The sequence below is a fragment of the Taudactylus pleione genome, unplaced genomic scaffold (genome assembly GCF_031769625.1).
Source record: "Taudactylus pleione unplaced genomic scaffold, aTauple2 ptg000068l, whole genome shotgun sequence".
Classification (NCBI taxonomy): domain Eukaryota; kingdom Metazoa; phylum Chordata; class Amphibia; order Anura; family Myobatrachidae; genus Taudactylus; species Taudactylus pleione.
The window spans coordinates 3,293,078-3,320,261 of NW_028284470.1; the positions used below are offsets into that span (position 1 = coordinate 3,293,078).

Consider the following 27,184-nt stretch of genomic DNA (forward strand, 5'->3'; position numbering starts at 1 on the left):
CTGTGAATACTCACTGTATGTACATGTGATTTCTTCGTTTTTGCTTTTTTAATTAAATTTGCAAAAATTGCAAAAAAACTTTTTACATGTTGTCATTATGGGGTATTGTGTGTAGAATTTTGAGGACAAAACTGAATGTATTCCATTTTGGAATAAGGCTGTAACATAACAAAATGTGGAAAAAGTGAAGCGTTGTGAATACTTTCCGAATGCACTGTATACCCCTTTCATATCGCAATGCCGGGTCTCACTCTGGATTTTGTACAGAAGTCCATCTGGGCTGAGACCCCTTTCAGACTGGCGGCCTGACCCGGCTTATCGACGGATCGGTGACATCACCGCCATCACCTGCTGAGCCGGCGCTTGGAGATGTGTGCCGGCTCTTCCTATGCTGTGAACGGGACCCAGGTCACATCGACCCGGATTACCCGTTCACACTGCATCACGAGCCGGGTTTAACACGTGTTCTACCCTGCTCGTTACCAGGGTTAAAATGCCAGTTTGCTCGACACTGGTTATTTCAGCCTGTACCTTTCACACTGCACAGTAACCCGGGTTATTGCTGGCAGTGTGAAAGGGGGTACTACTCTGCAATCCATAATTCCCCTCAATCCTGTGAAGGACTATTGCTGTGCATTGCACTTCTAGAACTATTACTGTATTATATACTAAAAATGTAATGCTGCCATCACAATGAATCTGTGCTCTGACACATGAGTAATAAACCAATCACTACAAGATTTCCTGGCAGAGACAACACTAAATATGGCGAAGAAGGAGCTAGTTTGTTTCCCACAATGCACAGCTTCTCCCCTGCCCATGTTGTCATGACACCCATTGTGGAAGCTCTCTTTGTCGTTATAGTAACAGCAATACAAATGTAAACAAAAGTGAAGTAAAGGTTAGAACGGAGCTTTTTCTACACACTGGTCCAGTCCTCGCAGTCACAGACTTAGGTGAGGCATGCAGAATGATTACATGTAGATAAGGACACCAGTTTGTGTAGTACTATAAATCCCAGCATGACTTCCCTATCTATGTTGAAAGCAAGCTATGTTTGGTCAAATTACTCTCAGGTTCTCTTCTTATCCTGCATGTGATGGACGTTAATGCTTAATGTGCATACACACATACCGATTTTTTGAACGATTATCGTTAACGATATCGTTTATCGTTCAATTGTTTAAAAAATCGTTCACTTTCTAAGTTAAAACGATGAACGATTATCGTTCACGTTTGTAGTTCAGTCAGACTGACCAACTCAACGATTTTCATTAAGGGATTATGCAAAAATCGTTTGTAGTTCAAAAAAATCGTTCATTACATTTAGTAAATGAACGATTTTAGTAAACGATTTTCGTTCATTTATCCCTTGATAAAATGACCGAAAATCGTTTACTAAAATCATTCATTTACAAAATCGTTGTGTGCGTATGCAGCTTTAGAATTTACATGAAGTACTTAAAACACAATAAAAATGACATTTAGACCAGGTTCAGTGATAATGCTCGGCTGGTAACTATATAGTTTGCATGAGTCAGTGGCATGGGAGCGCCCTGTCATTTTAAGCCTCATTAATGGGCCACACCTGTGAGATATTGTTTATGGGCCTGATTCAGGGGGTGCGAGCAAATGCAGACGTGACTGCGATTCCGTACGCAGCGTTCTGCTAACTATGCTAATGATGTAGTTGATGTCCCAACCACTGGCGTCTCACATCGGCAGCTTGTGTAAACAAGACGAAACATCGGTGGCACGTGGAACCTCTGAGTAAGCCTATGCTGTCTCGGAATGTTTGTCTCACCTAAGACGTCGGGGCCTTTGCAGCTGCGTACGAATTAGCAGAGGCTCACTATGGCATGGCCAGAAAATGGCCCCAGCACACTTGTTTTTTTGTAGCCTCGCCCGTTACCGCCCCCACATGCTCACTAACTGTCACTTTGCAAACAAATCCTTGGTGCGACCACCATCACGTGCGCAGTGTTGCTTTGGAGCATGCGCAGTTGCCAAAAATCGTGCCACTGCATCCCACAACCACACTGCTTCCACCTGAGATTCAGGCCCTATGCCAGCTGAATCTATGACCCGTACCGCCCCTTAGTGTAGAATACCCCTGGCATTTAGGCGTAGCGGATGGTAAAAAAAAGATGGAAGAGGAAAATACGTAAATCAAATAAGTGGGTTTTCATGTAATAATGAATAGGAGCAATCACCCACTGATGGGCTCTGACAGTAACTGCCATAGTACATAACTGATGAATGCTTTTATAGTTACAGGTATTGGTGCCTGTGAGACAATGTTGTCTCTCCCCATACACATCCCCACTGACTCCACATATGCAGACCCTGAGTCCCAGTGCACGTAAGTACATTTATCTTCTAAGCTTTAGAACTTATGACATCATTTACGTATATCTATTCTATTATGGGTATAATGGGTGTGGTGCACACAGGGCCCCTTGGTCCAAGGGGGCCCACACCACACACCTTGTACCGATTGAATATACTTACCTTGTGTCTGTGAAATGTACAGGAAAATGTGTCTGCGCCATTTTCCCGGAGATATCTGTATGCGCGATAGAGCGATTACTGGGAATATTGCTCTGGCACTGGGAAGGGTGGGGGTTTAAGGACTGCACACAGCCCCCTCCTCTCATAAGACTCTCCTAGATGAGATGATTCTTCATATACAAACAGTTATCAACATGGAGACCGGTGGAACAATATGGTTCTTTCTAGTTCAGGGTCCATAGGGTATCCACAGGATACCTTGGGGTATAGGTGATGATGTCAGGCATCGGGCACCACAGAGTTAAGTTTTTCATCCTCCCAGGATGCACTGGGATCCCATCTCGGAGCTCTATTGGACTCCCAAAATCAGAGAATCTTTGTGACGGAGGACAAGATCTCTGCGTTCCAGGTAAAAGTTTGCATTTGCCTGCGGAGTCGCCGGGTGTCTATTCACTCGGCAATGAGGTTACTGGGTTCCATGGTGTCGATGTTTGACATGGTGGAGTTTGCCCAGTTCCACTCCAGACCTCTCCATATGGAATGGGTTGCCCCAGTGGATAAAGTCACAGACAATGGTGTTCCCCCGGAGGTACGTCTGTCTCTGGCCTGGTGGCTGCAGACTACTCACCTGAACAGGGGACGCCTCTTTTGGATTGTGGACTGGGTCCTTCTGACGAGGCTGGGGAGCAGTGACAGGTCCTCATTTCTTCCAGGGAAGGTGGTCGCTGTCAGAAGCTGCTCTTCCAATAAACATATTGGAACTTCGGGCAGTGTTCAAGGCTGCCCGAGCTTTCCAGCAGGCAAGACAGGTCCTGCATGGGAGGGCCATGCAGGTTCAGTCAGACAACGCCACCATGGCGGCTCTAACAGAAGTGTCCCGCATTCTAGATTGGTCGGAAAGACATCTCACTGCAATATCGGCAGTGTTTATACAGGAGTCCTAAACTGGGAAGCAGACTTTCTCAGCCTTCAAGACGAGCATCCAGGAGAGTGGTCTCTCAGCTTCTGGTGAACAAGTGGGGCCTACCGGAGATAGATCTCATGGCCTCCCGACACAACAACAAACTGCCAGTGTTTGTGTCAAGAAGAAGAGATGCAAAAGCTTATCTAGTGGACGCCCTGTCAGTCAGTTGGACATTCCAGTATGCGTACCTCTTCCCTCCGTTCTCCCTTCTTCCTAGAGTGATACGCTCCTACTGATAGCTCCAGCGTGGCCCAGAAGGCACTGGTACTCAGACCTTCGGAGTTTCTCAGTGGACACTCCGATGCTGTTGCCTCAACGTCCGGACTTGTTATCTCAGAGTCCTTGTCATCATCCGGACCTGGGTCGGCTGTCTTTGACGCGCGGCTATTGAGACTGCCCTCTTGAGGTCCAGAGGGTTTTCCAGCTCTGTGGTTGACACCATATTACGAGCTCGGAAGCCTTCATCTGCCAGCATTTACCATCGGGTATGGCGTTCTTTCTTTCAGTGGTGTCGCCCAAGAGGCTATGCTCTTCAGGTCTTTCGGTTATCCAGAGTGCTGGCTTTCCTACAGGCAGGTTTAGATCAAGGTCTTCACCTTGCTTCTCTGAAGGTGCAGGTGTCTGCCCTATCTATATGGTTTCATCGTAGGATTGCTACACTTCCTGATGTCTGTACTTTTATTCAAGGTGTACTGCGTATTCAGCCTCCCTTTGTTCCACCTGTGGCGCCTTGGGATTTGGCTGTGGTCCTAAGAGCTCTTCAAAGACCACCATTTGAACCACTTTGAACGGTGTTTCTTCTGGCCATTGCTTCAGCCAAAAGGGTCTCAGAATTGGGGGCTCTATCATGTCGACCTCCATTTCTCATTTTTCATAGAAATAGGGCTGTGCTTCGCACTCGCCCTGGTTTTCTCCCGAAGGTGGTATCTAGTTTCCATATCAACGAGGAAATTATTGTGCTGGCCTTTAATTCACCGGACCTTTCGGTTGGTGAGGCCACCTTTGTTGTGGTGCGGGCCTTAAGACTTTGTTGACCGCACTGTTTCTTTTAGGAAGTCGGACTCTTTGTTTGTCCTTTATGGCTTCCGGAAGAAGGGTTGGCCTGCCACTAAGCAAACTTTGGTAGGATGGATTTGTCTGGCTATTTCTGAAGCTTATGTTCATGAAGGCCTTCCTGTTCCATCTTCTGTTAGGGCTTATTCCACTAGGTCTGTGGGTCCTTCGTGGGCAGCTCGACGTGGCGCCTCAGTGGTCCAGCTTTGGAAGGCAGCCACTTGGTCATCTGTCCATACTTTCCTATGGTATTATGCCTTTGATACCTACGCCTCTCAGGATGCTTCCTTCGGGCGGCGGATTCTCCTTTCAGCACAGGAGTGTCCCCACCCTTAAAGGATACTGCTTTGGGACATCGCCAAGGTATCCTGTGGATACCCTATGGACCCTGAAGTAAAAAATAAGAGATATGGTAAGAACTTACCCTTGTTATCTCTATTTCTACGAAGTCCATAGGGTTCCACAGGACTCCCGCCCTGTCGCACCTGTACTGCAGATGGGCTTTTTGCTCTGGTCACCGTTTTTTTTCATCTCCTTCTTGTGAGAATGTGATTTCTTGTGTGTTCCAGACTTTCTTCTCTCTCTTTTCTCCTCCTCCGGCCTATGACTTGTGACGTAATTGATTGCCTGAGGCTCGGGGGCGGGGTATAGGAGAGGGACCCCAGTGCATCCTGGGAGGATGAAAAACTTAACTCTGTGGTGCCCGATGCCTGACATCATCACCTATACCCCAAGGTATCCTGTGGAACCCTATGGACTTCGTAGAAATAGAGATAACAAGAGTAAGTTCTTACCGTATCTCTTATTATTTGGGCACCTGAGGACCTCTTCTGCTTCCCATGAATGGGATGTAGTCATAATATTGGTGTGTGTAGGATGCCGGTGCTCAGAATGCCCGCACCGGAATCCCGCCTCCGGTCAGAATCCCGGCACTGGCATTCAGACTGTAAGTAGTGGGGTTAGATTTAGGCACTAAGGGTGGAGGGTTAGACTCTAGGGGGGGAGGGTTAGGTTTAGGCTGTGGGGGTGGACGGTTAGGTTTATGGTGCGGCGAAGGAGGGGTAGGGTTAGGATACCTACCGTCGGGTGTCTGTATCCTAACTCTGTCAGGATGGCGATGTGGGGATTCTGACCGGTGGCACCCAAGCGCCGGCATCTCGTACCCAACCCCCTTGAAAAAACAATAGATTGCATGTGTACTGTCGTTCCCCTATCTGTGGTACTGTGCAGCTTTATGGTACCTTATAAATAAAAGATGATAATAATATGGGCAGCCATTGGATTATCCTGCAGCTGAACACAGCCAGAATATTGCCACATGTAGCAGACATAGGTGTCTACAGGTTGAGTCTCCCATATCCAAATATTCCGAAATACGGAATATTTTTAGCATGACTGAGATAGTGAAACCTTTGATTTTTGATGGTTTAATGTACACAAACTTTGTTTAAGGCACAAAATTATTAAAAATAAAGTATAAAATGACCTATAGGCTGTGTGTATAAGGTGTATAAGACAGGTAAATTAATTTAATGTATTTACACAAACTTTGTTTGAGCTACAAAATTATTGAAAATATTGTCTAAAATTACCTTCAGGCTGTGTGTATAAGGTGTACATGAATCATAAATGCATTCTGTGTTTAGATTTAGGCCCTATTCCTAAGAAATAAATATAAATATCTTATGCAATTATTCCAAAATACGGAATATTCCGATATCCAAAATACCCTTGGTCCCAAGCATTTTGGATATGGGAGACTCAACCTGTATTTACTAAGCAGTGTTAGGAGACAGAGTGAAAAGTGATAAGGTGCCAGCCAATCAGCTCCTAACTGTCATCTCACAGGCTGTGTTTGAAAAATGACAGTTGGGAGCTGATTGGCTGGCACCTTATCACTTTTCACTCTGTCTCCTAACACTGCTTAGTAAATAGACCCTATAATACATTTTCAGGACAGCTTGTGACTATAGGCCTGACTGAGAGATGTATGCTTTTGCACAGCTGCTGCAAAATGTTTAGGCAGCGGCTGTGCGATAACATGCTAATGCTGCAGGGGGGCGTCTTGTGTAAATAGACGCCAACTTGCCAACCTCCGTGATCCTCTGCTGAATCTGAGGACGCAGCATCGGATCACTCTGTTTGAACATCGGTCATCTGAGTAAACCTTCAGATTGCTGAAACCAGGGAAGCTGCGTAGCTTTGGGGCCTGAATAAAGATGTCATTTGTGTGCTGTGGTGTTTTGCATTTATTTTGGGTATAAAAGGGCCCAAGGAGGAGGTTTTGATGTACTGTAGTGACGTAGCTTAGCTGGTAAGAGGCTAGGGTGGGCAGGTCCCCCGTTGAAATTGCTGTTAGACCCATTAGTGTTTATTCATCCCTTAGTTGTCCACTCAGTGGTTAAGACGGGACACGGTTAATATTCCGACAGCCGGGATGCCAATCACCGACACAAGACCGGCGTCTGAATCCTGATCGTAAGGAGACAGAGGCAAGGTAAGTATCAGCCAGGGGGGAGGTAAGGTTTAGGCACCCCCAGGGAAACTTAGGGTTAGGCACCACCCGGGAATGGTTAGGGTTTCGCTGCGAGGAGGGGGGGTTAGGGTTAGGCACCACTGCGGAGGGTTAGGTTTATGGTTAGTATGCATTAAATTAATATTTAGGAACCTGTTCATCTGGCCCCGTTTTGCCTATTAGTGAATATGGCAGCATATGGGAGTTTATAAAGAGTCTGACATTTCTCCTTATTACACCTCTCGCACACGGTACAATTTAGCATTTTAACGTAAATTAACCATGTGATGTACTTTTAAATTTGCGGCAATAGGAAATAATAGATCAGCCGGAGGTATTAATTATCACCTGCAGGGACAGGGGCTCAGAAAGCCTGTCCCTGCGGGAGCCGGGCGCACTTCTGCGCATACATGGTCTGCTGACCACACATGGGCGGGTGGAGAGTGTCGGGGAGGGATCTTACGGATCCCTCTCCTGGTACTTTTTGTGAAGTGTAGCCCATAGGCATAAGCTGCCAGGGCCAAGCTTTCTAATCCATCGCATTCCGGAGCTGGGCAAATGCGGCAGGAAAGCATGATAAATAGGCCCCAAAGCCTCAGGCGTTCAGTAGCTCTATGGACAGTGGCAGATTCCAGTTACAATTTATAGTAAGGTCTCAACCTGCTTACTTTCAATATAAACAGATGCGCATGTCTACAAGACACGGACAAGGACGGGTAGGATTGGTGGGTTGGCACATTGGCATATTCCACATAACTGCAGTGATAATAATACATATTCATAATATATTAGTGTTAGTAGATATGCAGATGACAAGGGTTCAGGGACAGAGGACCTTATTCAGAGTCGGTCGCAAGCGCTCGTAACCGACGCGATGGTATATCCAGTGTGGCCGCTGCGCGTGCGCAAGCCCCGGAGTGACAGAGAAACTCTGTCGCTCCGGAGCTCGCTACCAAAGGGGCGGCTGTCAATGTTGATCGAAAGCTTGCCCCGTTTGGTAGGCGGGCCGGGGGGGTGGTTTCCAAAACGGAGGCGTTCCTTTACGAACGCCTACAGTTTTGTGGGCGGCCGCACTGACATCATCAGTGATGTCAGTGGGGAGCTTCCTGCTCCATCAGAGCAGAAAGCTCCCTGGGGCTTACGAGTGCCTAGACCCAACCTTAGGGTCTGGTCGTAAGCCACGATGGTCGCGATGGTGATCACCATCGCAACCATCAACCTGGTCGGTCGTTAAGCTGTGGGTGGTAACCCACAGCTTAACAATCGACAAGGAGGTGGCCGTTCGGATGCAAGCAGCCGCCCTGATTCAGTGCGACCGCTTGCAACGAACGACCACCTCTGAATGAGGTCCAGAGAGAGGTGTGGGCTCATTGGTCTGTATTAGGGGAACATTCGAAGGATTTCCGTATTTTAACTTCCTGTGTATTAAGAGTGTCTTTAAGAGCAAATACCAAATGATTAAGACAATAACATTAAATAAAAGTAAATCTTTGGCTCAACAATATACAGGAAGGCCCCTCCTTTTTCTTGTTCCGCTAATACAGCACTGTTCAATATTTTTGGCACGTGTTATACTCTGGGGATAGACTGGGAGGTAGGGGTGGCCATCAACCATTGATGGTAGATTGTTTTGCCATTGTTGGTGGAGATCCCTTATATATATTTTTTATTTCTACTTGGCCCGGTACATGAAGCCTAGCTCCACCCTATGATGTAACCCACGAAGCCCTGCACCCACCTCTGATTGGCCCATTGGTGAGTGAAACCATGGTTTCATATCATCAAGCTTAACCACCAATGGTACCATCGATGGTGACTATTGATGGTTAACCCACCGATGGCCATTCATTTAACAATCTGATGTCAGTACACACATCTGTTGTATATATTTCATTAGGGACACTGAATTGGAGGCTCTGCTGTGTGACATATGAATTTGAAGCACAGATTATCAATTGGGGCATTAATATGTGTTATGAATTGGGGGCATTACTGTGCATCATATGCATCCTGGGCACAGATATGTGACATATTATGAATTGGGGCATTACTGTGTGTAATGAATTTGGGGCACATATACAGTATGTGACAATAGCATATTATGAATTGGGGGCATTACTGTGTGTCATATTATGAATTGGGGGCATTACTGCATGTCATGAATTTTGGGCACAGATACAGTATGTGGCAATAGCATATTATGAATTGGGGGCATTAGTGTGTGCCATGTGCACTTGGCACAGATATCTGGCATATTAAGAATTGGGGGTAGTTTAGTGCATCATACGAATTTAGGGTCCACACCACCCCTTATTCTGCACAGTGTACACTCTTTTGTGTGGTCTTCTCCTGTTATATAATCATAGCTAACATATTATTTTTTTAGTATGATTATTAGTGCTTTGTACTCACAGTGGCGGTGTATGTGAAATTTGTTTTATGCAAGTTTATGTCCCATACACCATATAATTGCTATATTAGTCAAAGTAAAGTGTTGGGCAATATGGTATACCTTACTGTGCTGAGTGTTCTAGATTGCCCAACCTAGAACGCCGTCCCCTGCATATAAGTCGGGATTTGTAAGCTCTATACGAATATATGACATTGCATGTAATGGACAGAACTCCAAAGACAGCCAACACTCTCCCCGAAACAGAGGAGGGGGATGGGAGCATACTAAGCTACACGGATCGCACAGGTGAGGTACCAAGAAATTACGCCCGTCAGCCGGAAACCCAGTCTCTTCCAGTGGATAAACTATCCAAGGCCCAGGTGATGGCACAACACTTCATCAAAGACAATGAGGTGAGGAGGTGACATGCAACCAGTGCAGCCTACCATGTTGTGTGTAAGGTGACATCTCACTATAAATTAATATTATACTACAATATTATGTGAACTGAGGGCCTGATTCAGGACTGGATGCTCTTGAAGAGCGCTCGCTCTGATTCAGGGCGTTTTTATTTCTTTTAAGTTGTGGTCTCCTGTCCGCTCGCTAAGCTGTGGGTGACTACCCACAGCTTTTGAGAGAGGCCAGGTGATGGTCGCGACCCTTGTGGTAGGGTCTCGTCCATCGCAAGCCCCAGAGAGCTTCTGGCTCTAACAGAGCAGGAAGCTCTCCACTGACATCACTGGTGATGTCAGTGGTGCCTCCCACAAATGACAGGCCTTCCTTCGGGAACGCCTCTGTTTGTGTAGCCACCCCCCTTCCCCGCCTAGAAAACAGGGCGAGCTGTCGATCAATATCGACAGCCGCCCCTTTTGTAATGAGCCCCGGAGCGAGAGAAATTCTCTCTCGCTCCGGGGTTTGCGCATGCGCGCGGCGCGCAGTACTCCACCATCGACCCGCTTGCGAGCGCTATGCGCTCACAAGCGGGTGTGAATCAGGCCCGGATTCTATAGTTCCTCAATATAGCTTTTGTGTCACGTTAGCAGTAAGCATTGGGAGGGGACATATTTCTAGTAGCAGTTGGGCGAGTGAACTCATGTATAGACATTGGAAGCTCTGACCTAACCATGAGCCACAGACCATATTCACCTCAATGGTCCTGTTGCAGAACAGAATACTGTATGCTGGCGCTGCTCTGCACAATTCATTCTACGGCCTGATTCAGAGATGGACGGAATTGCAGAGCGGCACACAAGCATCTGTGCAATTCTGCTAATGTAGCAGAAGGTGCCTAGGAAATAGATACGTCCTTGCTGCATCTGCCATCCCAGCGCTGCCACCGATTAGCTGAAGCTTACCACAGGCTGACTGGGTCCTGGCAGCTTGCGAGGCCTGGAAGTCTGCATCCATAGACGCAGACCCTCACCTCAGTACTCCCAGAAAACAGGGCGACGCGTCCCCGTTTCCAAGATCGTTGCCCATCCCCAGGGGCTCCGAGAAGGAGGGGGGCGGGTACTATTTACACGGGCCATATGTATAATGACCATAGCCTTCCGAGGCGTAAGGCAGGCGCTGCCAGTACGTGGAGCTCAGCGATCTCCTGGGAACCACAGCTTGGCGCCGTTTCCATTCCCGCACCTCCAGTGTACATGTAATACATAGTACACTAACTTATCGCACAATTGCCTCACCCTCGCTCCAGAAGCACTGACCGATATGTTACTTACTGCTGCTGAATGTGTGCGGAGCTGACGGCTCAAATATAAATGTTTGTTTTGTAATTATCTGAAATAGTTGCTCAGAGCGCACAAGGAGCTGATCCGGTGTGTGGCCCTCAGCCGGATTGTGCATGGAGACGGCCACTGGAGGCTCGCCAAAGCTTTTGCCGAACTTGCTCACAGTTACCTTACTGTCAGAGGTAAGTTAAATCACGGAGGGCCTGGTTCCGAGGCGCACGCTATAAGCGCACAATGCCGATGGTCACATAGTTGAGCGATTATTTGCTACTGTGATTGTGCAAAAACTTCTGAAAACTCCTATGGCGCAAAGATTCTGTTTCGATTGGGACAGACAGCATCAGAAATGGGGCGGCAAATTGATGACTGTTCCTGGGCGGTGACTGGGAGGTGGCCTGGTGAGCACAAAAAAAGTCTCTCATGGGCATGTTGTGAGCGTGTCAGTGATAGCAGCTGCGTTCTCAAATGCACAACCGGAGACACAGAGGATGTATGAAGCTAAAAATGAAGGTGGAAGAGCAGTAGATGAACGTAGGGATGACCATCAAACCTTGATGTTTCCAAAACATTGATGGCTGCTGGCCGATGCCAACTAGTTTTTGCTATCGATGGCGGAGAACCAATGGTTCTCTGCCATCGATGGATGAGCAGGAGCCGATGTTTGTTTGTTTTGTTTTTTAGTGACAGGACGGAGCTTAGCCCCACCCCAACAGCCGCTAAGCCCCGTCACCATTTTTCACTGGCCCCACAGCAGAGGTGACCATCAAGGGGGGTGCAAACCGTCAATGGTTCATCATAAATGGTTTGTGTGCCATCAATGGTAATCACTGATGGGCCCGCCGATGGCCATCCCTAGATGATCCCTAGATGATCATCGATGGCACCCAGACCTGATGCTACCCGATATTATTGATTTCAATTATTAGGGCTTGTAATCCGTAAAGTTTTTCTATCGATGATTGATTTCCATGTATCAATAATTGATGTTAGGAAACACAGAGCTAAACACACAAAAAGTTTATTGAAAAAAAGTTCAAAATAGATTATTGATGGTCTGTTATCACGATTTCGATCGCCAATGTTTTATCGATGATCGATTGTTGATGTATTGATATATTGATTATGGAACTGCCGACATGCCGAAATATATATATCTGGCGACATGATGACCTGTCTATATTTTGCATGTCAACATACTCGCTATTCCCTCAGCGGCGCCGGCTCGCAGGCGATTACATTTAGCCCTATGAGTTTGTTTGGTTTCTTCTCCCAATCCTTTCTCCCTTGTTGTTATTTCTTCTTTATTATGATGAATAAAAAAATACAAAAACATGAGGGCATAACCCGTATGTGGATTGTATAGTAATGATTACAACACTGTTTTAATGATTGAGCAATTCTTGAATCTTCACTAGAGCTACCCGTCCAGGCCAGACAGCATGCCGAATCTGCCAAAAATATCCTACTCCGAGGGGCTGCTATGTCCAAATCTGTGCAAGAAAAGAGAGAAATCTTGAGAACGCTGGTGACTATTTACTATACATTGGGCATGGCACACCTGCTGCAGAAAAAATATCCTTTTCTAATAATAAGAAACGTTTGTATAGTTTTTTTCTTCAAAAGTCTCAAACGGGCATATTTATGAAACAACTATTTGTGGAATATCCCCCTGAAAACATCTGTATTCAATGGCTACCCCAAATATTAAGCATCCTAAATTGTATGTATTCTTTCAATCCATACCTGGCGACATTCTAGCTGCCCTCACCGGTAGGGGGCAGCCAGGTCAGACAAGCAGGGGGACGTGGCACGGTAGAGGGGAGCGCAGCCGGTGATACTACCCAGCAATGGGGGGGCGTGTCACTTTGCGTCATTTTGGCCCCACCCCTCTACACAATGCTGCTATTTTCGGCATTGTAAAGCAGAGGGCAGGGTCATGATGACGCGATTCAGCGCGAATCGAGTCATCGCCGCCCCCCACGCTGCGGGGGTTTGTCTGGGATTCGCGAGGGGTCGGCGGTTGGGCCGGAGGTTTACCTACTTTTGCAGTGGCCCGGGAGAGTAAGTAAGTATGTTTCAATCTAAAATACAGATATGGATCTTGGCCCTGGTAGCTAACGCCATCTGCAGACGTGCGGTCTAATGACGGACGGTAGCACTCCTGAAGTTGGAACCCAGAAGAGATCACAGTTGAAGGGAGTAAAGTGATCACTTAGAAGGTATGGACTTTTATTGGTAAAGGCTACTTAAATGCAGGCACTCCTTAATGTCTCATTGCCATGATAAGTGGCAGATAAGAAACTGTTATTATCGGGGCAAAATTCCTGATAATTGATAAATAGGCTCTAAAAGACTTTATATTTGCAGGAAAGAAAACATAGGCCCTCATTCAGAGCCGTATGCTCTGAGCAGAGCGCACGCTCTGAATGAGGGCCGGGCTCCATTTTCATGGAGCGTCCTCCTGGACGCTCGTATAGCTGTGGGTCACCACCCACAGGCTATACGAGCGTGCATTGTGATGGTCGCGATGGTCGAGACCATCGCGACCATCGAATTTGCGAGCCGGAGCCTGCGGTTGAGGTTTTCAACCGCAAGCTCCGGAGTGATTTTGGCTCTATCAGAGCCAAAATCACTCTCACTGACATCACTAGTGATGTCAGTGGGCCGGCTTCTGACGGGAGGCGTTCCCGTGGGAACGCCCCCGTCAGGGAGGCACGCCCCCGGCACGCCCACCAAAGGGGGCGTGCTGTCAATCAACATTGACAGCACGCCCCCTTTGATCGGACACAACGAGCGAAGGACTTTCCTTCGCTCGTTGCGTCTGGCGCATGCGCACGACGGAGCTCCCTCCGTCGTGTGCATGCTCAGTCCATAACATCGACCCACTTGCGAGCGGACAGCCGCTCGCGAGTGGGTCTGAATCAGGCCCATAGTACAAAGGAGGCAGCCATCTTGGATGCACTTTATTGGTTTCAGTGGGCACATTACAGAGGCCACAATAGGTGGCATGAGCAATATGTGGAGTCATTACAGAAATTGAGACCAAGCGGTCAGGACACCAGGACTATATACAGTAATGAGCAGACTTATTCACATAACATATATTTAGAGGGGTATTCAATATGAAACGTAAACTTCGCCGTCTATGCAAAGTTTTCGCCGCACATTGGAGCTTTTGCCGCCGAAAAAGTATCGGGCGCTCCCCCAATTATATCCTTATTCAATATGAAATCGTCGAAAACGGCACCTGGTGAATGTGAAATCAGCGAAAACTTTGCTGATTTTTGGGGAAATCACCCTAACACCCCCAAAAAGATGCTCTGACATGGGGGATCACTCTGGATACACCCGGTATGCCCTGCTGAAGGTTTTTGGGGTTTTTAAACGGGCTCAATAGCTGCTATTTTGGGGAATTGGGAAGGTGGTGAAGAATAGTATTTAGAAGTTTTTTTTCCTGAAAATAACTTTCCCAGCAAATTTGGGGTACTTGAAAATGGGGGTCAGCTTATTTAAAAGTTGCTAAAGTGAAGTTTTAAAAAATGTGAAAAATCCACCTGCCGCAAACACCTATAATGAAAAAACACCTGGGGCATACTTGGGGACCCCCCTAGATTGTAGTTCGCTAGTTTTTAACTTTGTACCCCCCAATTTTTTTTTTCGTCCCCAAAATGAAAGTGCTTTTTTGGGGGTCTTCTGAGGTATTTTTTTTTTATTTTTGACACAGTTTACCTTTGGGGGACTGTCTGAAGGTTGCAGGGTGGTTTCCGAAATGTTGCACCCCAAAATCGCAATTCTGCGCTTTTTTTCGCCACCCATTCCTTGGTGATACTTTTTCGCAGGGTCGAATGCAATATACTTTTCGCACCGGCGAAAAGTTTTCAAATTGAATATGGTGTAAAGGTAAAAGCGGCGAAAATTACGTCATCCGAGCGAAAACCTTGCAGAAACTGAGTTTTCGCTCCATATTGAATACCCCTATTAGTCACATAATGTTTTTTTCCGATCGGCAAAAGTGCAGAACCGCAGCCCAATACTCTCCTGTGATGCTGCCACACATACTCTGTGAGGGTACTAACATCTGAAATGGGAGATGTTTTGATATCGTAGAGAACAGAAAGATTATTCCCACTGAGGAAATGTCTGGGCATCGCAAGCTCTGACCTACTGGTTTGTGTGGGAAACGTACTGTAAGCATCTCCTGGAAATATACGATGGACATTGCACAGCAGATAGCTCCGATATCTACTGCGGTTCCCCCATTTCCAATCGCAATAGGTTTCTATGGGGGTTGTTATATTATAAAATTTACCAAATTCTGGAGAAAGAAGCTAGCTCCATCTTCAGCCAGTAGTCTAAAGGTGCCCACACACACAGCGATATTTTACACAATCTGGCCGATTCCGACACATTGGAACGACAGATCGTGATAAAATATGGCCAAATCGTGAGTCCTCACTCACGATCACGATGCGATGCGCATCCCCGCTGGTCGCACATAGCATCTTCAGATCTGCCGTGCAGTAGGGCAGATCTGACAATCTAAGACGCGATGCACTGTAAAATGTCTGACTGCAGGAGAGATCGTCTGAAGATTGGGCACCAAATTGCGTGCAGATCGTGTGGAGATCGTGTGCAGAGCTGCCGGGGAGAGTTTCAAGGGAAATCGTACACAAATCGTACACATCGGCTGATCGAGGGCAGATCGGTATGTGTGTGGGCACCTTAAGGACTACAGATTTACCAGGCGAGAGCTCCATAGGAATCCTCCTCGGTAATGGCTGTTTCCACATGCACAGTCTGATCCCGCAGCAGAAAGTAAAATGATTGCATTAGTGATCACTTTACACGTCACCTATTGGAGTCCCTGTCACCGGATGTTTATCTTAATACTTTTAATTACAATGATTGGGTTTAAAACCAGATCATTAATAAATATACCCCTTTGTGTAAAAAAAAATACTAATCCCTTTTAATCGTCTGTAAAATATTCAGGGTTATAGCCTCATTTAAACTCAAGGGCTGATCCAGAGGTGGGTGCTAATGCCGTTGTGACTGCGTCTTTTTCCGCAGCGCGACTGCGACGTTATGCTAACGCCGCAGCCGTGGGCTTCCTACTGAGACGCCCACTGCCTATTTTGCTAATCCGCCACTGTGCGTATGTGGCCCTATAGAGGTGCAGAATGTCCATCTGAACATGGACGCCAAAATCAGTGCAACTGCAGGAAAAGACGCTGTCTGCGACACGCATGCGTCTGGCTAATGCCCAGGAATGCCCACTGACATTGCCTCTCTGTATACAAATGTTCTGTGTCCCCTGGTGCTAACCATCGAGACACATGCTCAGTGTGAATCGGATGCATGTACAGTACAGACTGAAAACATCGGCTGCTTGTGTCCGATATCGGCACTGCGTCCACCCCTGAACCAGGCCCTTAGTGTGCTGTGTTAAGTTTGGTGCACGCTATAAGGTGTGTGTACCCAGTGACAGAATGACATGATGTAGCGATATATCGCACACGCCGTAGACACTACACGATCCGATGTATGACACTGTGATATATATATCGATCCATGCTGCATGTAGCAGCATGGTGTCGTCCATTGGATCATCCCATCTGTTGCGCAGCATAGCAGGGGGCACGATTCGATGAATCACCGCCACGCACACGCAATCGGGGGCATACACACTGTACGATCCGTACGATATATCTTATAGTGTGTACTCAGCTTCTTGGTGCATACACATGGGACGAACAATAACGATATCATTGTACGAACTCCCAGGTGTGCTGGACGATCGATATCGATCATCCAGCACACCACCAACGACTATAGCGATCCGCGATCAACGATCGCAGGTCCCTATTGTAACCTGATCGATATCGACCAGGTTGGCCTGCATGCATGGGCGATAAACGATATCGATATCGTCCCCGCGCATCTCAGGTCATTGGGCACCGATAAATGCACAATATGAACGATAACGATATGATCGATATTGTTATCGTTCATGTCGTCCATTTTAATCGTACTGTGTGTACGCACCTTAAGACTATACCAGAAGTCTAAAGACAATACTGCAACAGTTGCTGTTATCTATAGTATTTTTTCACAACAATTTACATTCATTCAAGTCACAGAATTGCAACAGTTGCTATTGGCTGCCGCTATAGTATTATCTCTTTCTATTGCTGGTTCAAGTAGCAGGATTAAATGATTTACGCCTTGATGATATCGGCTCTTATATATTGTTCATTTTGAATGATTAAGTGGTATATTTACTAATTATATTCGGCCAAAAATTGTTTTGTTTTTCTGGGTATCCCCACAAAAGGTAAGTACTCCCTGGATGTAACACGGAGGGACTGCAGCAGATATTTCTGATAGTAGCTGGGGGTCCTGAAAGTTGCAAAATAAAGAGATTTTTTATTTTTTTGCCAAAATAACATCATTCCATCATGTAACGTTTCTGGCCTTAACTGCCGCACTGGAAGAGAGTCCTACCTCAATTTGCAGAAAGTGGAGAAAATTGTGGAGGAGCTGGAAGAGCTGCAGGAGAAGAAGTCTGTTATTGGGAGAATATCGGAGAAGGACATCGCACTGGCGTTGGGGAGGTACGTACTGTACAACTCTCTCCTGAAATGTGACTGTACAGCCCATAGTCCTCAGTACATCCAGCTCCCTATAGGGGGCGGCTCACGGCTGCATTTCCCAATCATTATAAGTGCAGTTGTATTGTATCGCTATAAAGAATGCTGTAACCGTTTGTCTATGCACCTTTACTCCATGTACCAAGACATTCCTATCACTGCTTTACCCATGTTATGTAAAGGGCCTGCGTCACACAGAACAAACTGAGCTCAGCTATGAATTACTTTCACCAAGCTATGGAGAGTGTGATTTCCTCTGATGGGGACAGTTCTCCTGAACTGATCAGTATTTACCGAGACATGGCCAGGGCTGAACAAGCAAAGAAGAGGTATGACCAGGCCATTCACCACTTACTGCAGGTGGGTTCTGTGTACAGTACTGTTATTAGCATAGATTTGTGATTCGCCAGAGGGCTCTGCAGTTCCAGACAGGGGGGAAACAAGACATATACAAACCTGGGTGTATTAGTGTGGGTAGTATAGAGGGGAGTAGGGTAGGTGTGAGGGTGTATTAGTGTGGGTAGTATAGAGGGGAGTGTAGTGTAGGTGTGAGGGTGGATTAGTGTGGGTAGTATAGAGGGGAGTAGGGTAGGTGTGAGGGTGCATTAGTGTAGGTAGTATAGGTGGGAGTAGGGTAGGTGTGAGGGTGTATTAGTGTGGGTAGTATAGAGGGGAGTAGGGTAGGTGTGAGGGTGTATTAGTGTGGGTAGTATAGGTGGGAGTAGGATAGGTGTGAGGGTGTATTAGTGTGGGTAGTATAGAGGGGAGTAGGGTAGGTGTGAGGGTGTATTAGTGTGAGTAGTATAGGTGGGAGTAGGGTAGGTGTGAGGGTGTATTAGTGTGGGTAGTATAGGTGGGAGTAGGATAGGTGTGAGGGTGTATTAGTGTGGGTAGTATAGAGGGGAGTAGGGTAGGTGTGAGGGTGTATTAGTGTGGGTAGTATAGAGGGGAGTGTAGTGTAGGTGTGAGGGTGTATTAGTGTGAGTAGTATAGGTGGGAGTAGGGTAGGTGTGAGGGTGTATTAGTGTGGGTAGTATAGGTGGGAGTAGGATAGGTGTGAGGGTGTATTAGTGTGGGTAGTATAGAGGGGAGTAGGGTAGGTGTGAGGGTGTATTAGTGTGGGTAGTATAGAGGGGAGTGTAGTGTAGGTGTGAGGGTGTATTAGTGTGAGTAGTATAGGTGGGAGTAGGGTAGGTGTGAGGGTGTATTAGTGTGGGTAGTATAGGTGTCGTAGTGTGGGTGTGAGGGTGTATTACTGTGGGTAGTATAGGTGGGAGTAGGGTAGGTGTAAGGGTGTATTAGTGTGGGTAGTATAGAGGGGAGTAGGGTAGGTGTGAGGGTGTATTAGTGTGGGTAGTATAGAGGGGAGTAGGGTAGGTGTGAGGGTGTATTAGTGTGGGTAGTAGAGGTGGGAGTAGGGTAGCTGTGAGGGTGTATTAGTGTGGGTAGTATAGGTGGGAGTAGGGTAGGTGTGAGGGTGTATTAGTGTGAGTAGTATAGGGGGGAGTAGGGTAGGTGTGAGGGTGTATTAGTGTGAGTAGTATAGGGGCAGTAGGGTAGGTGTGAGGGTGTATTAGTGTACATGGTATAGGTGGGTGTATTAGTGTGGGTAGTATAGGGGGGAGTAGGGTAGGTGTGAGTGTGTATTAGTGTGAGTAGTATAGGGGGGAGTAGGGTAGGTGTGAGGGTGTATTAGTGTGAGTAGTATAGGGGGAGTAGGGTAGGTGTGAGGGTGTATTAGTGTGGGTAGTATAGAGGGGAGTGTAGGGTAGGTGTGAGGGTGTATTAGTGTGGGTAGTATAGGGGGGAGTAGGGTAGGTGTGAGGGTGTATTAGTGTGGGTAGTATAGGGGGGAGTAGGGTAGGTGTGAGGGTGTATTAGTGTGGGTAGTATAGGTGGGAGTAGGATAGGTGTGAGGGTGTATTAGTGTGGGTAGTATAGAGGGGAGTAGGGTAGGTGTGAGGGTGTATTAGTGTGAGTAGTATAGGTGGGAGTAGGGTAGGTGTGAGGGTGTATTAGTGTGGGTAGTATAGGTGGGAGTAGGATAGGTGTGAGGGTGTATTAGTGTGGGTAGTATAGAGGGGAGTAGGGTAGGTGTGAGGGTGTATTAGTGTGGGTAGTATAGAGGGGAGTGTAGTGTAGGTGTGAGGGTGTATTAGTGTGAGTAGTATAGGTGGGAGTAGGGTAGGTGTGAGGGTGTATTAGTGTGGGTAGTATAGGTGTCGTAGTGTGGGTGTGAGGGTGTATTACTGTGGGTAGTATAGGTGGGAGTAGGGTAGGTGTAAGGGTGTATTAGTGTGGGTAGTATAGAGGGGAGTAGGGTAGGTGTGAGGGTGTATTAGTGTGGGTAGTATAGAGGGGAGTAGGGTAGGTGTGAGGGTGAATTAGTGTGGGTAGTAGAGGTGGGAGTAGGGTAGGTGTGAGGGTGTATTAGTGTGGGTAGTATAGGTGGGAGTAGGGTAGGTGTGAGGGTGTATTAGTGTGAGTAGTATAGGGGGGAGTAGGGTAGGTGTGAGGGTGTATTAGTGTGAGTAGTATAGGGGCAGTAGGGTAGGTGTGAGGGTGTATTAGTGTACATGGTATAGGTGGGTGTATTAGTGTGGGTAGTATAGGGGGGAGTAGGGTAGGTGTGAGGGTGTATTAGTGTGAGTAGTATAGGGGGAGTAGGGTAGGTGTGAGGGTGTATTAGTGTGGGTAGTATAGAGGGGAGTAGGGTAGGTGTGAGGGTGAATTAGTGTGGGTAGTAGAGGTGGGAGTAGGGTAGGTGTGAGGGTGTATTAGTGTGGGTAGTACAGGTGGGAGTAGGGTAGGTGTGAGGGTGTATTAGTGTGAGTAGTATAGGGGGGAGTAGGGTAGGTGTGAGGGTGTATTAGTGTGAGTAGTATAGGGGCAGTAGGGTAGGTGTGAGGGTGTATTAGTGTACATGGTATAGGTGGGTGTATTAGTGTGGGTAGTATAGGGGGGAGTAGGGTAGGTGTGAGGGTGTATTAGTGTGAGTAGTATAGGGGGAGTAGGGTAGGTGTGAGGGTGTATTAGTGTGGGTAGTATAGAGGGGAGTGTAGGGTAGGTGTGAGGGTGTATTAGTGTGGGTAGTATAGGGGGGAGTAGGGTAGGTGTGAGGGTGTATTAGTGTGGGTAGTATAGGGGGGAGTAGGGTAGGTGTGAGGGTGTATTAGTGTGGGTAGTATAGAGGGGAGTAGGGTAGGTGTGAGGGTGTATTAGTGTGGGTAGTATAGAGGGGAGTAGGGTAGGTGTGAGTGTGTATTAGTGTGGGTAGTATAGAGGGGAGTAGGGTAGGTGTGAGGGTGTATTAGTGTGGGTAGTATAGGGGGGAGTAGGGTAGGTGTGAGGGTGTATTAGTGTGAGTAGTATAGGGGGGAGTAGGGTAGGTGTGAAGGTGTATTAGTGTGAGTAGTATAGGTGGGAGTAGGGTAGGTGTCAGGAGGTATTAGTGTGGGTAGTATAGGGGGGAGTAGGGTAAATGTCAGGAGGTATTAGTGTTGGTAGTATAGAGGGGAGTAGGGTAGGTGTGAGTGTGTATTAGTGTGGGTAGTATAGGGGGGAGTAGGGTAGGTGTGAGGGTGTATTAGTGTGGGTAGTATAGAGGGGAGTAGGGTAGGTGTGAGTGTGTATTAGTGTGGGTAGTATAGAGGGGAGTAGGGTAGGTGTGAGGGTGTATTAGTGTGGGTAGTATAGGGGGGAGTAGGGTAGGTGTGAGGGTGTATTAGTGTGAGTAGTATAGGGGGGAGTAGGGTAGGTGTGAAGGTGTATTAGTGTGAGTAGTATAGGTGGGAGTAGGGTAGGTGTCAGGAGGTATTAGTGTGGGTAGTATAGGGGGGAGTAGGGTAAATGTCAGGAGGTATTAGTGTTGGTAGTATAGAGGGGAGTAGGGTAGGCGTGAAGGTGTATTAGTGTGGGTAGTATAGGCGTGAAGGTGTATTATTGTGGGTAGTATAGGTGTGAGGGTGTACTAGTGTGGATAGTATAGGTGGGAGTAGGGTAGGTGTAAGGGTGTATTAGTGTGAGTAGGATAGGTGTGAGGGTGTATTAGTGTGAGTAGTCGAGGTGGGAGTAGGGTAGCTGTGAGGGTGTATTAGTGTGGGTAGTATAGGTGGGAGTTGGGTAGGTGTGAGGGTGCATTAGTGTGGGTAGTATAGGTGGGAGTTGGGTAGGTGTGAGGGTGCATTAGTGTGGGTAGTATAGGTGGGAGTAGGGTATGTGTGAGGGTGCATTAGTGTGGGTAGTATAGGTGGGAGTATGGTATGTGTGAGGGTGTATTAGTATGAGTAGTATAGGTGGGTGTAGGATAGGTGTCAGGAGGTATTAGTGTTGGTAGTATAGGGGGGAGTAGGGTAGGTGTGAGGGTGTACCGGTGTGGGTAGTATCGGTGGGAGTAGGGTAGGTGTGAGAGTGGATTAATGAGGGTAGTATAGGTGGGAGTAGGGTAGGTGTAAGGGTGTATTAGTGTGAGTAGTATAGGTGGGAGTAGGATAGGTGTCAGGAGGTATTAGTGTTGGTAGTATAGGGGGGAGTAGGGTAGGTGACAGGAGGAATTAGTGTGGGTAGCATAGGTGGGAGTAAGGTAGGTGTCAGGAGGTATTAGTGTTGGTAGTATAGAGGGGAGTAGGGTAGGTGTGAATGTGTATTATTGTGGGTAGTATAGGTGTGAGGGTGTATTGGTGTGGATACTATAGGTGGGACTAGGGTAGGTGTAAGGGTGTATTAGTGTGAGTAGTATAGGTGGGAGTAGGGTAGATGTGAGAGTGTATTAGTGTGAGTAGTATAGAAGAGAGTGGGGTAGATGTGAAGGAGCAATAGTTGGGAGTAGGGTAGGTGTGAGTGTGTATTAGTGTTGGTAGTATAGGGGGGAGTAGGGTAGGTGTGAGGGTGCATTAGTGTGGGTAGTATAGGTGGGAGTAGGGTAGGTGTAAGGGTGTATTAGTGTGAGTAATAGAGGTGGGAGTAGGGTAGGTGTGAGGATGTATTAGTGTGAGTAGTAGAGGTGGGAGTAGAGTAGGTGTGAGGATGTCTTAGTGTGAGTAGTAGAGGTTGGAGTAGGGTAGGTGTGACGGTGTATTAGTGTTGGTAGTATAGGTGGGAGTAGGGTAGGTGTGAGGGTGCATTAGTGTGAGTAGTAGAGGTGGGAGTAGGGTATGTGTGAAGGTGTATTAGTGTGAGTAGTATAGGTGCGAGTAGGATATGTGTGAGGGTGTATTAGTGTGAGTAATAGAGGTGGGAGTAGGGTAGGTGTGAGGGTGTATTAGTGTGAGTAGTACAGGTGGGAGTAGGGTATGTGTGAGGGTGTATTAGTGTGAGTAGTAGAGGTGGGAGTAGGGTAGGTGTGAGTGTGTATTAGTGTGGGTAGTAGAGGTGGGAGTAGGGTAGGTGTGAGGGTGTATTAGTGTAGGTAGTATAGGTGGGAGTAGGGTAGGTATAAGGGTGTTTTAGTGTGAGTAGTAGAGGTGGGAGTAGGGTAGGTGTGAGGATGTATTAGTGTGAGTAGTAGAGGTTGGAGTAGGGTAGGTGTTACGGTGTATTAGTGTTGGTAGTATAGGTGGGAGTAGGGTAGGTGTGAGGGTGTATTAGTGTGAGTAGTACAGGTGGGAGTAGGGTATGTGTGAGGGTGTATTAGTGTGAGTAGTAGAGGTTGGAGTAGGGTAGGTGTGAGGGTGTATTAGTGTGAGTAGTATAGGTGGGAGTAGGGTAGGTGTGAGGGTGTATTAGTGTGGGTAGTATACAATAGGTGGGAGTAGGGTAGGTGTGAGGATGTATTAGTGTTGGTAGTATAGGGGGGAGTAGGGTAGGTGTGAGGATGTATTAGTGTTGGTAGTATAGGGAGGAGTAGGGTAGGCGTGAAGGTGTATTAGTGTGAGTAGTATAGGTGTGAGGGTGTATTAGTGTTGGTAGTATATAGTGTAGTAGGGTAGGCATGAAGGTGTATTAGTGTGGGTAGTATAGGTGGGAGTAGGGTTGATGTGAGAGTGTATTAATATGGGTAGTACAGGTGGGAGGTGGGGTAGGTGTGAGGGTTCATTAGGTGGGAGTAGGGTAGGTGTGAGGGTGCATTAGGTGGGAGTAGGGTAGGTGTGAGGGTGCATTAGGTGGGAGTAGGGTAGGTGTGAGGGTGCATTAGGTGGGAGTAGGGTAGGTGTGAGGGTGCATTAGTGTGGATAGTATAGATGGATGTGAGGATGGATACATTTGGGTAGCATAGGTGGGAGTAGGACAGTTGTGATAGTTTATTAGTGTAGGTACAGTAGTAGTAGTGTAAGTGGGTTATGGGAAGTGTGAGGGGGCATTTGTGTGGGTAGTACAGGCAGTGTAGGGTAGGTGTGAGGGTGCATTACATGAGTAGTATAGCTAGAAATAGCAAAAAGCCTAATAAATAAATGGGTTTCAGAGAGTGTTTTGAAAAGTAAATAGGGATGTTTGATGGTTTTTGCAGTTGATAATTCTTGGCTATAAGTTCCTTAGAGACAGCGATAGATTTTTTTTTTCCCTCAGCGCTGGGAACACATCTTCACTCTGTACCTGAGCATGCTGCTAAGCCCCACCTCCTTCCCTGATTGGACCGCCACCCACCACTCACCACTGCAGGGATGACCATTGGTGGATGCAAACCTTCTTTGGCTCCCAGTTGATGGTTTCATGCCACTGATGTTATTCACCAATGGCACCATCGATGGTTATTGAATTCATCCTTAGATTTGAAAGCTGTGGGAGAGTCTGATCTGGCATGGTAGGGTACTCCAGCATGTGAAAATCTTGGAGACAGTTATGAGAGGTGGTTACCAGGATCAGAAGAGGCGCAGGCCAGAGATCGGTCATGACAGTATTTTGATATGGGATTGGAGATATGTGAAGGGGTGGAGTTGTCGAGGGCTTTGTGGGTAATGGTGACTCAATTGAATTAGGTTCTGGAGGACACAATGTGCCAGAATACAGAGCATATATGGTGAGGAAGATCAGTCTTGCTATGGCATTTAAAATGTATTTGCTTCCAGCCGAGTGTGCACTTGTAGTGAGCTCCTCCCTTCAGACTTATGTTCTGAGTAATACACTGATTGGGCAAATTGCCTTTTCCTTACGTGACGCTGTTTTAGCTCTCATTTATATATGTTATGGATATTGTGTCTCCACAGGCCCATTCTATTTGTCAAGCTGTATATAAACCTCTTAGTGTAGAGGCCGCTCAGACTGGGCTGCTGTTGGCTAAATCATATGCGTCTCCTGGAAACTCTGACTATAATGGTAAGTGAGACCCTTTATATAACCTATAGACAGTGATAGAGACGGCACTTCCCTGTGACATCACTCATTATATCTGTCACGTCACTGGGGTTTTGTAGAATCAGATCAGGACCCTTGGAGTTAGCTTTGTATATGGGAGAGTAGCTGAAGCTTGGGGTCCTGATTAAGCTTCTACTTATCTAGACCCAGGGATTAAAGTGGGCTGGAACGGGGCGGAACTGTGTCACTTCTATTTGGAGACGGAACCAGTTCCACCTCCTCAGCCTGGCGCCGCAGGGACTCTCCATTTGCCGGACGACCACTGAGATTTTGTTACCAGCAGGTGCCCGGCTCCTTCCCCGCAGTGCCACCTGATTCAGCAAGGAACGCACGCTAGCAGACACATGCACCCCTCCGCTGCGAGAATATGCAAATCAATGCCTACGCACGGAGACCGCAGCACAAGATGCAGACGCCCAGCCCCATATTAAGCCGCCCATCTCCCTTTACTCACAGCCGGATCAGTATGCAGGATAGCAAAAACATCGGTAACATTGAGAACCATCGAACCCATACGCACAATAGTGGTTGACCTGACCTGCCGCAGGAATTTGGCCGCTTCCTGTGTACAGCTTACGGTATGGCTGCGCATTCCGCCGCACTGCCTTAATTATGCACGCCCCTATAACGGTGTTATAACGCCTGCGTTCACCTGACCACGCGCCGCCACAACCCACAAACGGCATTTCCTCAATCAATATCGGAAGGCTCTGTGTACACACTGTGTGTAGTCTGCGTACCATAACGCGATCGCACTGGCTAGTTCGCGCACACGCAGTGCGATGCATGCGCAGGGTAAAAACATCGGCCAAGTGCGTGCGTTCTTTCCTTTGCATTTCTTGCTGAGTCAGGCCCTGAGTTAGATGCAGATGCACTTTGTAAATGCAGAACACTGGAAACTGAATCAGATGCAGCGCACTGTAAACGCAGAACACTGGAAACTGAATCAGATGCAGAGCACTGAAGGCTGAGTCAAGTGCAGAAACTTGAACAGAGGGCCTGATTCAGAGCTGCTCGTAAGCGGCCGCTCGTTCGCTCCGAGTGATGTTTGCCCAACTGCGCATGCGTACGGATCGTTATACGCATGCGCCAACCAGTCAGTGCGGCCGAAATTCATGTGCTCGCAAAATAGCGAATGCCTGATAATATGAGTGACAGGATGAGGCGTATGTGGGTGGTAACAGGGGAAGGTGCTTGAAAACGGGGAGTGGAGATCCGAACGCAGGCGTGCTTAAAGTTCAAAACGGGCGTTTTATGGGTGTGCATAATTAACACAGCAGCGTCATTGACCACGTCACTGGGTTATTTTATAGCCAGAACTGCTTGCAAAATTGTGGTAGCAAAAACCAACCCCAAGAATAGCGAGCAGTTCATACCGGTCGATGTACTCGATTAATCTAATAAATAGCGGACATGACGTAGGATGCGAGCGGCCAGGGGGCGTAGTTTCCCAAAAAACGACCGCAAGTTTTGTTCGCTCGTTCAGACCTAGAGGTGTGAACAGACCGCAAAGAGCGAACGGTTGATTTGAATAGCCACCCCTATTTTCGGGACGAGCGAGCGCTAATTGCGTCCGGCTCTGAATCTGAGCTGGCAACCACTGCAGCCAGGAATCAGGAGACTGTTCTCAGGGAGATGAGTGTTGTTCTGACAATGAGATGGACACAGGAGATGTTTTAAATTGGTACTTTTTAAATTTATTGAAAGGTAATTTTCACTGGAGGTCATTTTTTTCTACATACTTTAACAAGTCACATATATTATATATACACCAGTTCTTTGAGAACCTTTGAGTAGGACCTGAGTATATTTCCCTGATATAACATACCCTTTGGGTGTTTTCACAAGTAGTATTTTATCACAATTCTTTCCCCATTATCTCATAGTGGCATATGAGGTACTTTAGATTTTTTAGCTGACTATAATTAAAATGTTTTAAAATAGCGGATTTATCGTAACAAAAGAGTGACCCTACCAGGGAGTGTTCTTTTTGTAGTTTCAACCACTCAGGGGGGGAGATGTATCAAACCTTGGAGAGGGATAAAGTGGTAAACGTTGCCCAAAGCAACCAATCAA

General features: G+C 47.1%; 1 protein-coding gene across 1 annotated transcript in view; it reads left to right on the forward strand.

Moving 5' to 3' along the window:
- The first annotated feature begins 901 nt into the window (after positions 1-901).
- TTC23L (tetratricopeptide repeat domain 23 like) overlaps positions 902-27,184 on the forward strand; it is a 40,763-nt gene continuing 14,480 nt past the window's right edge. The window contains exons 1-8 of the mRNA XM_088466973.1: positions 902-956; positions 2,272-2,362; positions 9,665-9,848; positions 11,227-11,350; positions 12,584-12,740; positions 17,657-17,782; positions 18,001-18,178; positions 24,961-25,069. Of these exons, the coding sequence (XP_088323099.1) occupies positions 2,298-2,362; positions 9,665-9,848; positions 11,227-11,350; positions 12,584-12,740; positions 17,657-17,782; positions 18,001-18,178; positions 24,961-25,069 (943 nt within the window). The 5' untranslated portion in view covers positions 902-956; positions 2,272-2,297. The remainder of the gene's footprint in view (positions 957-2,271; positions 2,363-9,664; positions 9,849-11,226; positions 11,351-12,583; positions 12,741-17,656; positions 17,783-18,000; positions 18,179-24,960; positions 25,070-27,184) is intronic.